This window comes from Phasianus colchicus, chromosome 15 (assembly GCF_987193195.1).
Source record: "Phasianus colchicus chromosome 15, bPhaCol1.hap1.1, whole genome shotgun sequence".
Taxonomy (NCBI): domain Eukaryota; kingdom Metazoa; phylum Chordata; class Aves; order Galliformes; family Phasianidae; genus Phasianus; species Phasianus colchicus.
Genome location: NC_143450.1, coordinates 3,117,053 through 3,129,806, shown reverse-complemented (window position 1 = coordinate 3,129,806; position 12,754 = coordinate 3,117,053). Strand labels below are relative to the sequence as shown.

General features: G+C 45.7%; 1 protein-coding gene across 2 annotated transcripts in view; it reads left to right on the top strand.

The window, feature by feature from the left end:
• CTNNA1 (catenin alpha 1) overlaps positions 1-12,754 on the top strand; it is a 109,188-nt gene that overhangs the window by 89,889 nt on the left and 6,545 nt on the right. For both annotated transcript variants that reach the window (XM_031597992.2, XM_031597993.2), the window contains exons 11-16: positions 404-560; positions 5,685-5,885; positions 6,937-7,088; positions 9,736-9,846; positions 11,580-11,761; positions 12,531-12,636. In XM_031597992.2, coding sequence (XP_031453852.1) covers positions 404-560; positions 5,685-5,885; positions 6,937-7,088; positions 9,736-9,846; positions 11,580-11,761; positions 12,531-12,636 — 909 coding nt within the window. The remainder of the gene's footprint in view (positions 1-403; positions 561-5,684; positions 5,886-6,936; positions 7,089-9,735; positions 9,847-11,579; positions 11,762-12,530; positions 12,637-12,754) is intronic.

Sequence of the window (12,754 nt, the reverse complement as noted above, 5' to 3'; positions counted from 1 at the left end):
ACTGTCAACTTAATCCGTTTGGACCTTTTTTCTCAGGTTCTGGTGAGTAGCTTAGGAAATGCAGCCTCCAGTGAACCAACAGCATTGTGTCTGAATATTTACCAACATAACCTGTGCTCAGAAAGGTGCTGTGCCTTTTTAGCATGAGCTGTTAGAGAAAGGTGCAGCTGGCTGCTGTGAATGCCTGCCAGGTGTCCTTGAGTGTAATAGCTGACCATAATAAATGTGGGAGCACATATGAGTTGGGTGTGAAAGCATCAGAATAAACACTTTCATGTTTAAACATCGAGTTCCCGAAAACTTACTAAACTTGCTCTGTTTGCTGGTGAGTTCATTGGATAAACATACAGAACCTACTTGTTTAGTTAGGAGAACGCTCTAAAAATCCAGAGGTGTTTTGCAGGTCATCAACGCTGCCCTGGCCCTGGCTGCAAAACCACAAAGCAAGCTGGCCCAGGAGAACATGGAGCTCTTCAAAGAGCAGTGGGAGAAGCAAGTCCGCGTGCTGACCGACGCCGTCGATGACATCACCTCCATCGATGACTTCCTGGCTGTGTCAGGTAATGGGGGGCTGGGAAACAGACTCCTCACTGAGCTTATTTCTGGAAACCAGTGGTATCCACACATTCTGGAGTCTGTAGTTTTTGGAAGGAGTGGTGTTGGTACACTTCACCTGGCAAGCACTTTCTTCAGCTGAGTGTGATGTAAAAATAGAGCAGGAGATCTTGGCACAAGGAGAAAAGGTATTTTTCCAAGTGTGAAAGCAGTGATAGTTTAGTTAGCAGGTACTCTAGAAACTTGTCATTGCTCTTACAGAGTGAGCATGCATAAATGTATATATTTACATGTCAGCAGGCAGACCGGCTTAAATATAGCGAGAGACGCTTTGAATCTCTGGATCTAGAATTGCTAGTGAGCTTCCCATGGATTGCCATGTAGCTCTGGGAGGGAGACCTCACTGCTAACAGCAGTGAAACAGAAGATGTGAGTGTTCAGGCTACGAACTGGCAGAAAGCAGAGTCCCTCCTTTCACCTCGGACTCTTCTTACCTCATTAAAAATTAATACCCAGCTATAATCGTACAAGTTAATTAAAACTGTTCATATAGAAAACGTTCTGTGAATATTTTTAATCACATCAGTTTTACTAATGTTTTTAAGGAAGATCAGATACTTATCACAATACATTAATAATTCCATTTGTCACAGTGCTTGCCAAGATAACCTGTTTTATCAGCATCAGATGATAAAGACCCGCTAGTAGCTGCTGTGACCTAGAAATAATAGGGGCATTTTTATTTTCACGTCCTCTAATTCCACTTGAGTCAGAGGACACAGAGCTATAACACATGAATTGTGGCTGCACTAGCTTTCACAAATTGCCACTACAAACCCGGGGCCTAATTTTCCTGGTGCAAACAGACTGGAGCATCTCCAGTGACCTAGAAAGCCAAGTCGTAAAGCGATATTTCATGGGAGGATGTGTGGGATCGGAAGCTCCGAGTGCACGTATCTAGAAAGTGCAGGTGAAAATACAGATAACAAAGAGTTATCAGTATTATCGTGTGTGTTTTATGCCCTGGGTTCTGAATAAAAGCTTTCTGTGCAGTGAGTTAGCAGAAGCTTACTCGGCAATTGAACGTCCTCGTTCTCGTTATCTTTCTGCGTGTTCTTCGTTGCAGCAGCAGCTGAAATTGCACAGCTGTGAGGAGCCTATTTCTGGGGAAATATATTTAGAGAGAATTGTGTGCTGAAGTTCATGGCTCCATTTGGAGTTTGTCCACGAGCGTACAAAACATTTTAAAGAGAAAAAGCTGTTATTCTGTGGAACTGCAGCCTGCATAAAGCCGCCTGGCTGTGTTTTGCCTGCTGGTGGGGCTCAGAATGGGTCAGAGCAGCAGGACCGAGTGGTGTCCTTCCTTGTGCAGCCCCCTCGCTGAGATGGGTACTTGGAGGGGGCAAGTCGTGGTGCTGGCCTGCTGCTGAATGGCTCTGGAGGGTTGCAAGGCCTTCAATAGGCAGGGGGCATTTCTGTCCTGGGGTCAGCGCCTGGCTGACTCAGGAGGCTGCTTCCCTGCCCTGTGTGCCATGCCGTGGAAATGCCACACGTAGTGACTACTTCAGATGCTCGAGTGCCTTCAGCAGTTGTTTGTATTTGCTGCGTTATCAGAGAGGTGTTTGAAAAATATTAAAGCAATAAATATTGCTGCGAGTATTATTTGTTTGAACTTTGATAAATGCTTTCCATATAAATGCCACTGCTGCAGTTCTCTGCTAAAAGTCGAAACGTGTCTTTGGATAAAATGGTGATGGCTGTGATTTATGCCAGGTTCCTTTGGGGTTATTGGGATCTTTGAGCACAGTGGGGTTTATATAGATTGCTAACTGGGATGTAAGCAAAATAAAAAAGTGGTCTTGCAGCCTGTGTGTTTGTGTACAGCATCACATTCCTGCAATGCTCAGCATAAAACTCATGCTTTGTTGATCAATTTATGCTAGAATTGTTATAATGAAGAAAAGGTTTGATGAGAGAGACATTCATTCTGGATGATAGCGGATGGTGGGGCAGGAATGAGGACACCTAACTGTGCAGAGTTGAGGTTGGCTTTACGAAGAGCACAGCATGAGAAAGGCTCTGTTAGGATGGACAATGGTCTGGCAGTGGCTAATTGTTAGGGCCTAGGAAATTAGTGACAGGAGACTCCTAAAGACTAAGGATCCTCCCTGCACGCTCCCAGCCATGAGTGGTTTGCAGTCCAGGGCGCTCCAGCAGCAGAGGTGATACCTTCTGAACAGTTCTTGACAGGTTTTTCTCTTTAAGCTCGTGTTAGTTGCTTTCAGCCATTGTCACCCCTTGACATCTCCAGCATCTTGTGCAGAATTCACAGCCTTAGCTGTGCTCCGTGTGAAGAGCCTCCTTATTTTTGACACGTCACCTATTTGCTCCAGTCGATGCCCCCAGTTGTAGAAGGTGGGAAGAGTTTTTTCACTTCATGCTGTGTAAATGTACAGACCTTCGTCCCGCGCCTCCTCCGTCATCTTGACTGCAGTGCCTGTTCATTATTCCTCCCTTCAGAGCTCTTCAGTACCTCCTGTGATTCCTGTCCCATCCCCTAGCGCTCTGCCTGTTCTGAAGTCACCTGGTTCTCTTTCTGAACCCTCTTAAAAACCATTCCATCTGCTGCCTCCCGTTCTGGTGCTGATGGAGGTGTGAGCTGGCGATTGCCCACCGTGATGGAGCTGTTTCTTAAGAGCCTCTAGATGAAGACTTGTGGTCACACTGATTGTCCTTATTACAAAATGAATGCTGTGTTTTTAAGCGTATGAACACGCAAGTGTTTGCTCTGTAACCACATCTGCTGGCACCACTGCTGGTTTCTCCAGTGTCCCTTGTCAAGAAAAGGTCCACCATGGAGATGGTTCTGAGACCATCCATGGGGACATGGTAGAAAAGCAGAATTACATCTATGACTTAAACTTTGGGAACTTGCTTTTACATTTTGGTCCTCCTTTGACCCCAGCACCCCCATAACAGCCTTGTTAAGGTATTTAGAAAAGGCATTCCTGACCCCTTTGATGGGGAGCTGCAAGGTGCATTGTGGCAGTGGAATGAGGACTGACAGTCACAGGGGTTTGAATTCTCTTAGCTTTTCACAGTTCTTTGAATGTCCTTGTTTGCTCTAAAAATATTTTCTACTAGAAAAACACGGCCTGTCCTGTTACCTTCTCTTACCTTGTTACCAAACCACACCATTTTTCCCTGTCCTTACTTCAGTAGTCTGTGATCCCTTTGCTGCTGCCGGTGTTCTGTTCCGTGTTACCTTCTGTTGCTGTGAGATTTTTCTCCTGCTCAGCAGCACCAAGGCTGATGTAGGACAGCTCTGTAACATCCCTGAAGGTGGTGATGCTGAACCCATGTGTCAGCATTTCCCTGCCCTGCACCTTGGCCTCAGCAGATGGCATTCAGCACCAGACACCCGTGGTCTGTGTGCCTGTAGGACAGGTGGAAGTGTGTGCCTGTACCAGCACAGAGCAGTGTCACATCTCATCTCTTGTCATCCAGCTGCAGAGCAGGAGCAGAGTGGATGCCTCTGACAGTCCTGCGCTTAAATACAGCCCTTGCAGGCTTCCCCTCACATCCTTCTGGCCACTTTGCATCTGCAGAAGGCATTAAGTGGTCGGCAGCATTTAAACATCCGTCCTCGTTTCGCCCATGCCCTTTATTAAAGCCCATATCATCTGAAGAGGCTTTTAAATGATCTGTGGCTTACTTTATTCTTTTAGGAACTCGAGCAATAAACATTATGTTATTTGGCCTGACACTGATGCTTTTCCCTTTGCCTTTGTAACTTGCTGTCTGTCTCTTGCTTTAATTCAGAGGCTGTGCGTGCTCCTTGCCGGGGCTGTTGCAGCATGGCTGCCTGCTCAATGAATTGTCAAATCACTAACAAACCTGCACTTTCCTCTTGTAGGGCCACATCCTGCCCTCAGCTGAACTTCCTTTTGGGCTGAGTTCCTTTGGAGGTATTTCACAAGTGCATTATTTGTCCAGGTTGCTTACACAGGTCTCGCAATATTGCATCTGGCTCTGCCAATTTTATGTAAATTGGGCAGAGCTCTTCCAGCATCAGTCCTCCCAGCCAGTTCATACGAATCCTCTCTCAGCTCCATGTGCTGCCCATCTCTCCCAGCTCATGCAAAACAGCTCTCTTACTACCTGGGCAGGGAATAGAAGCTCCTTTGGTAGCAGTGTCGTGTGATTAAGGCAGCAGAAGGTAATGCTGGAAATGATTTAAAGGACAAAGCAGGGATGTTTCCAAAGGAGGCATCTTACCAAGCAGCACAAATGTTGGATTGCAGTGTCAAATCATTGCCCCCGATGTATTAAAGAAGTGTCTGACAGAGTTTGTAAGAGCAGAGTTTGTAAGTTCTGGGTAGGTGTTGCTGATGAGCACCCAAACCTCTCCAGGCATTTTCAGAAATCTCTTCAGGGTTTTTACTCATTTGGAACCTCTTGAGCTTGATGAGTGAAGGAAAACATGTCTGTTAGAATGTATTTTCTTAAAGCAAATTACAAAAGGAGGTTTTATGGCTTTATTTTCTGTTTTCTTATGAGGCAGTGAGTACTCACTGCTGGAACACTTGGCATAAATCACAGCCTGTGCTACCTGTCTTAATGCGTGCAGAGGACTGACAGTGTGATACCCTCCCATGGTACGTGTGTGGTTGTAGGAGAGCTCTGTGTAGGAAGCCAGAAATGTGCACCCAGTGCCCCTGTCTGTCAGGGCATTCATGGGTGAGGTGTGGCCTGGGCCACGTACATGTAAGGACAGCGGGAGTGGCTTGCAGGTATTTGGAACAAGGGCTCTGGCAGCCCAGGGCTGGGGTATGGGAAGAAACGAGTTTAGGGAAGCTCCAGTTGAAGCCAGCTTTTGTGTTGGCAAAATTGAGTACAGAAAGGGGACAAGAGGTTTGGATGCCTCCAGATGAGCGGACCGATGGTTCTTGTGACAACTGCTTTGGACAGACAGCTGTTTGCTGGTTGTAGCGAGCTTAAAAATTAATGCTTTACAGCATCGAGCTGCAGGTTTTTTAGAGCAGGTCACACGCTGAGAAATTGTAATGCTGATGTGCACGACAGAAAAGAAGATATTACCGTCTAAATCCTCCTTCTTCTACCACCAGAGAACCATATTTTAGAAGATGTAAACAAATGTGTCATTGCTCTCCAAGAAAAAGATGTTGATGGTTTAGACCGCACAGCTGGTGCAATTCGAGGACGTGCTGCTCGAGTCATTCATGTTGTCACCTCTGAAATGGATAACTACGAACCTGGAGTCTACACTGAGAAGGTGCTGGAAGCCACCAAGCTGCTGTCCAACACAGGTAAGGCAGCTCTTCCAGGACCCCAGGTTCATGTTGCTCCAAGTGGTGGGCAGACGGGTAGCGGCGTGCCCGTGAAATCTATTGAACGCTGCATTTACATACTGTAATGAAAATTAGTGGGAGTTATTTGCAGAGCTGTTGCAAAATGAGAAAAGTAATTTTGCTTTGTTGACTGGCTTAAAACTCAGCAGCACAAAAGGTCTCCCTGGCTGTGCTGGCTGTCGGCCTGAGCTGAGCCAAGTGGAAGTGCCAGGGAATGAGTCCCAGACAGCAGTCAGGGCTTGTAGGCACGCCGGGCATCCTGCAGTGTTGTACCACGATCTGGAAGGGTTTGTGCTGCATTGCCCCAGCAGAATGAGGGTGCATTTTTGTATAGCTTGTAAAAGAAGCACTGTAGGTCCCAGTCCCCCATCCCATAGAGTGAATGTGGGTGTTGCTGTGAACTGGCTGCTAACATCCATCTAGGGTAAGAAATGGTTCTGGGCGCTTCAATGAGTGCTATGCCAAGGATCAGTTGCTGTTTTTATTTTAATTACAACTTTGATGAAGAATCACGGGTGGCACTGAGGAGCCAAACAGACTGCAGATGGCTCTGTGATGTTCTTCCTGCGGCGGCGCTGAATCACTGAGGCACAGAGGTGCACACTGCCCTGCTCAGTGCCTCGTTCAGCCCCAGCCTCGTGATGGTAACGTGCCCCACAGTGATGTGTCCCTGTCTAGAGGGACTGTTAAACAGGTGCTTCACGTTGTATCCCACAGACTGTAACTGCTTCCCCAGGACTTTTCTCTTTGTGCGCTACGAGGGTGGGATAAACTTTTCACTGTGTGTGGGGGAAGAAAACAAGTAGCAGCAGAATAAACACAACGTGCAGCGGAGATGGGACTGAAGCAACGGTACTGGTGTTCATCTGTAACAGATGTTTTGATTTTAAAGGGAACTATTGCACACTTTCCAGCAACGGTTAATAAAACGATGCTCACACACGCTCACCTGTGAGGGTATCTGTGTTACTGGGTTGGAAATGACGGCTCTTCTGTGCTCTTAATACAGTTATGCCACGGTTTACTGAGCAAGTAGAAGCTGCCGTGGAAGCACTGAGTTCAGACCCTGCTCAGCCAATGGATGAAAATGAATTTATTGATGCTTCGCGACTGGTGTACGATGGAATCAGAGATATCCGGAAAGCTGTATTGATGATCAGAGTGAGTGTCACTTACCTAAGCTGCTTTCAGTCTCTGCTCACTTTCCCCCAGTTACTGAGCTAACATGCATCAGTTTTATTCAGAGCAGACAGCGTAAGATTTTCATTTAGCTCATGTTAACATTCTCAGTCTTAAAAAGTGCTAATCACTCTGTGGAGTGCTTCAGAAGTGCGTGTTGACTCAGATTCATTAAACAGATCTGAGCATCAATGATAGCCTTGAGTGGTGATGCTAAATACCCTTCACGCATCTTTTATAAAATCATGTTAATGCCTCGTTTATTAATGTGCTAAATCAGTGACCTTTGATTTAACAATTGCGACTGAATTCCTACTGTAGATGCTTTTTCATGGTTTAAGAGCCTCAAAGTAAAGCTTAATGTTTCTTTCTTAAGTAAATTTTGAGAATTAATGCTAGTTAGCTGAAAATGGGTTTAGAAGAGCTCAGTCTGTAGTTCTCTCCAGGTTTCTACAGCTTGTATTCATTAATTGGCTAACCTCGTTAAAAAGAGAGCGGTTCACAGACCTGGGGGCAGCAGTGAAGGGGCAGAGGAGCTGCTGCAGTTGTTTGGAGGGACGCAGAGCACAGCTCTGGCTGAGGCTGGCCTATGGGCAGATCTCTAGAGCAGCAGCGTGGTGAAGAGAGGCAGGAGCCAGACACAGCACACAGAAGTATGGAGGTTTTATTCCTCATTTGCTTTTTCCCCTGTACCCCCCAACTCCAAACTAAATGCCTTGCAGATGAACTCTCCTTGTCTTTCACAGTGATAACCAGTGCAGATGCATCTCCGTGAACTGACAACGCACAGCCCCACAACATATGTGATTACTGTAACCATTGCAATACTGTCTTCCACGTTTGCTGCTTAAAGCAAAGAATCAGATAGGAAATCAGAAGAAAAGCTGACAGCCACATATGTGCTCTCCATATAATTCTCTTGTATTTACGCTCAGGATTTATAGAGAGCCAACGTTATATGAAGATATCAGTGCTTTCCTGCTCTGCAGACGAGCTAATTGGATTCACCCCCTGCTAGAGTCCTTGTTATTCAGGACATGGGAGCAGGGCTGCCAATTGCACGTCGGCAGTAATTAGCAGAGCTGGCAGTGCCAGGACTGCTGACATTTCCCCCTGTCGCTGATGTCAGGGTGCCAGTCGCTGGCGGCAGCACACTGCTGACACATTGACGACCTATAAAAAAAGTCAAGGTGCTGTTATTTGTTGTCCAGGGGGCTGTAAGGTGTAGAATGCAGTTAGATAAAAGAGAAGGTGCCAGAACCCCACTTCTGCAGGCCGTGGCTCTGGCTGAGCGCAGGCACAGCTTCCCGGCAGCAGGATGCTGCACAGCATGGCTGGGGCAGCACGCTGGCTGACCCTGAGCTCTGGGGCTTGCTGCTTGGAAACCAGAAGGAAAAGTCATTTCATTACCTGACTTCTGTGCTTTTGCAGCCTGTTTTCCAAAGGAAAATCTCACTCTCTCTGTAATAATTGAAACAGAGCTCTTTGCTCCCTGGTCCCGAGGCAACCTCCTGTCAGCCCCAGAAGAGTCTTTGTCCCCAGGCTGTGGGATGGACAGGAAGAGAAGGGGCTCTGGCATTGTCAGCATCTTCCTAAAGATGTGGCAGAATGGGTTTGGGGGGATTTTTACCCTTTTCTTAAAATACTGATACACCGATGTACTCAGCAGTGTATGTCCCTGCTTGGTTCTTACAGGCATGGGCAGGAGCTGGGGCCAAAATACATCTTAGTTGTCAGCACACTCAGCCACCTCTGCTTTTTTGCAACTCTTTTGCATAATTATATTTTAAGCGTATTACGAGATGTCTGCATCATATCAGGAAACAAGTTTGTGAAACTGAGCATGGGAAAGAAACCTGAAGAGCAAGGATTTTGTTTGCATTTTGTCTATTAATCACAATTCGTGGCATTGATCAGTGAAGTTCTTTGTTGATCCAGCTCTGCAGAATTGCCATCAAGTTCCACGCTCAGCAGAGATGCATGCAGTATTTTAACAAACATGCTGTTTGAACTGATAAGCTTTATAAAAATGTTGCCAGCCATAGACTGGCAGTAGCAAAAATAAATTCTAGGCAAGCGGGAAGTAGGTCAGCTGGGTTTAGCCTACAGCATAAAAGCTGGCCCTTACTAGCTAAAAATTTTAAGTTTCTCCTGGGGGATAAGAATAAATTTCGATACATTTTGTCTGCTGTTAATTCAGTCGATGCTTTGATTCATAATTGTGCTAAAGACGTCCGTGGTTGTGAACCAGGGCTGAAAGTTGTATGTAATTTTAGCTTCAGAATGTCAAGCGAAGCTTTTACATTTATCAAAGTTGCAAAAGGTGATGTTCATTTTGGAAAGACTTTTTCTGTATTTCAGCTCCTCTGTGCATTTGTGTCCTCTGACAAATCTCAGATGTTCAGTGACTGCTCAGTAATTTGGGGGATTTCTACCGTGTTTAACGTGAGCACTCAGCTGTGTGTTCCACACGTGTTCGTCAGCCGGGCGCCGGCCTGGTGCACCTTCCTGCTCAGAACATCCAATAATCCTTACCTTTGTTTATTTCCATGCTCACAGACACAGCGTTCTCTGTGATTTTAGAGCCATTCAGACTGCTATCTGACTTGGTGCACTTCTCTCCCCTCAGACCCCCGAGGAGTTGGATGATTCCGACTTCGAGACGGAGGATTTCGATGTCCGAAGCAGAACAAGCATTCAGACAGAAGATGACCAACTCATTGCTGGACAGAGTGCAAGGGTAAGGAAGAAATCTGTGTGTTAGCAGAGCGTGTCCAGCTTTCAAGAAGCAGTTCAGCTCGTATTGAAGCTCCAGGTTAAGTTTTGGTGAAAACGTTAGATCAGAAAGCAGCCATTCTCTGTTCCCAGTTTCCTTTGGAAAAGGAGTTGAAGTGAGATGCAGCAGTGTTGGTGTGATGGATGTCACAAACACTTGTGCTTTGTTGTAAAAGTTCTGAAAAATCAGAATGCTTTTCATACTGATGAGCTGCTGCAGAGAATCGCACAGAACCACAGAATAGCCCAGGTTGGAAGGGACCTCCAGGATCATGAAGCTCCAACCCCCTGCCACAGGCAGGGCACCAGCCTCCCCATTTAATGCCAGCCCAGGCTGCCCAGGGCCCCATCCAACCTGGCCTTGAACACCTCCAGGGACAGGGCATCCACAGCCTCTCTGGGCAGCTGTTCCAGCACCTCAGCACTCTCCTAGTCAAGAACTTTCCCCTGACATCCAACCCAAACCCGATGTTGTAGGCACCGCCCTTTAGTTAGGCAAGCAGTGTCTGCAGGAAGATACAGGACAGGTACTTCCATTGTGTGGCTGTTAGTTACAGACAAATACTAACTGTGTGGGCATGAAACTTTGCAGCTCAGGCATTTTTTACGAAGGGTCTTCTTATGCATGTGTTTGGCCACTGGGCTTTAATCAAAACGATGTTGAAAGCAGCTGGAAAATGAAGTAATTTAAACTAAGTGAATTTCCTATGACTGTTAAAAATGAAAGCACTGATACGTAATACATAATCATTAACAGGTGATAACTTAAAATTGGTACACGGAAGGAAAAGTAGGCCTTACCTGTGTTTTTGCTTGACATGTTCCCTTCTGGATCAATAACAATTTATCCTCTTGGGAAAGTGCCACGAAAGATTTTTCTGAAGGCTCTTTTTGTCCACAGCCAGACAGGAGTGGTGAGGCCTTATTTATCAAACTGCCACATTGGCTTTGGAGCCGTGCAAACTCCGAGTGCTTTTGTGCTCTCCCTCCTCTGGCAGCAGCCTCCATTCCCTACCCCTCCCCTCCTTCTATTTACATGCAGACATTCCTCATTCACCTTTCAGCACGGTGCTGCCAGATGCGTTTCACCCTAAGGCTCCTTTTCACCTGCTGCTGGAGGCACCAATGCTCCCAGTATTTATGAAGGCAAAGGCACTGAGGCTCATACAGGCTGTAAACCTATGCTAGTAGATTTTATGCAGGAGTAAGCACATATTCTTTATTTCCACTTGCACTTTTCTCAGCATTCATGTTTCAAAGTAGCATTTTTTGCCAGATCCATAATATTTCCTTTGTGCATTACAACACTGAAGGATACCCAAGTGGATCCTCCTTCCAAAACCCTTACATTTAGAGAAGAGGCAAGTCCCTCCTCGCCGTGCTGCTGCTCTTTGATGGATGGTAACGTGTGGCAAACAGGTTGGAGTTCACACAGTTTTGCCATGCAGATGCCTGTGCTTTGGATGGCAGCTTGTCTGTCCGGGCATTTTTTCTTCTTTAGTGCTGGTAGTAATTCATACAGCATAAACTTAGTGTTCAAAATGGAAGGAAATCATTTTGGAAACCCTCTAGGTAGAGGATTGCTATTAAAGTTTTATCCCCCATCTCCATAACTTAAATTGGTTATCAGTGAAATGTTCCACAAAGCCTTCTGCACTGTGGCTGGAGGAGGCTCTGTGAGAAAGCTCTCTCTTTCAGGCTATCATGGCACAGCTCCCTCAAGAGCAAAAGGCCAAGATTGCTGAGCAGGTAGCGAGCTTCCAGGAAGAAAAGAGCAAATTGGATGCTGAAGTATCAAAATGGGATGACAGCGGTAATGATATAATTGTTCTGGCAAAACAAATGTGTATGATTATGATGGAAATGACAGACTTCACCAGGTGAGTCTTTTTAATTTGTGCACACAACACCTTCTCTCAGAACTGCCTGAGATGGGGGTCCTTTTTAGCAGTCTTAGTTCCTGTGGTTTCCTTTAAATGTTAACCTGTTAAAGCCTGGGTATTAACCTGGGAAAGGCATAACTGTGCACTGACTGGGGTGGTAACAATTGTTTAAACTGATCTATAGATACATGCAGTTATTGCTTGACATTCTTTCTTTCTAAGGGTGATTTGGTCCCAAAGAGTATGTGTGTTATATATATATATATATGTGCAACTATACATACATATAGTTGTTCAGTTCTTTACAACATTAAGTTCTATGGGCTTCTTGATATTGCTGTGCTGCAGAAATAGTTCCTCACACAGTTATTTGCAAAAGAAAGAGTGTTTTTTTGATGGCTTTTGAAATCCATTTACTAGACTTCATACAACACTATTTTTTAAACTTGATGTTGCGTTCCATGCAAATTACAAATCTGTCTTCTAAAATGTTATCTCTCATCATAATTAGTTTGCTTGAAACAGTAAAGTTTTAAGATGTTTTTATTCCTGCATTTAATCTGAACGTGGGGAGAGGCTGCGGGGGGGATCTGCCTGGGAGGTGCATGAAGAGGCAGTAATGGCTGCACCTGTGACCTGCCTGCTTGTGCAGCCTCGTTTGTGCTCTCGGGTGTTCTTCCACTGTAATAAGCAATAGAAAGTGCAGTATCTTGTTCAGTCTTCTGTTCTTCTGATGCTAGGATGTGTGATCTGTTCTGTTTTACAGAGGTAAAGGTCCACTGAAAAATACATCAGATGTGATTAGTGCAGCCAAGAAGATTGCAGAGGCTGGGTCAAGGATGGACAAGCTGGGACGCACTATTGCTGACCACGTAAGTCACAGTTCACTTTCATAACCCTCCAGCACAAATGAGCAACAGGAGATCTTTTGGACTGCAGACATGATGAATACTACAACGTGTGGTTCCTTGTGAGGTCTGGGGTGTTTTT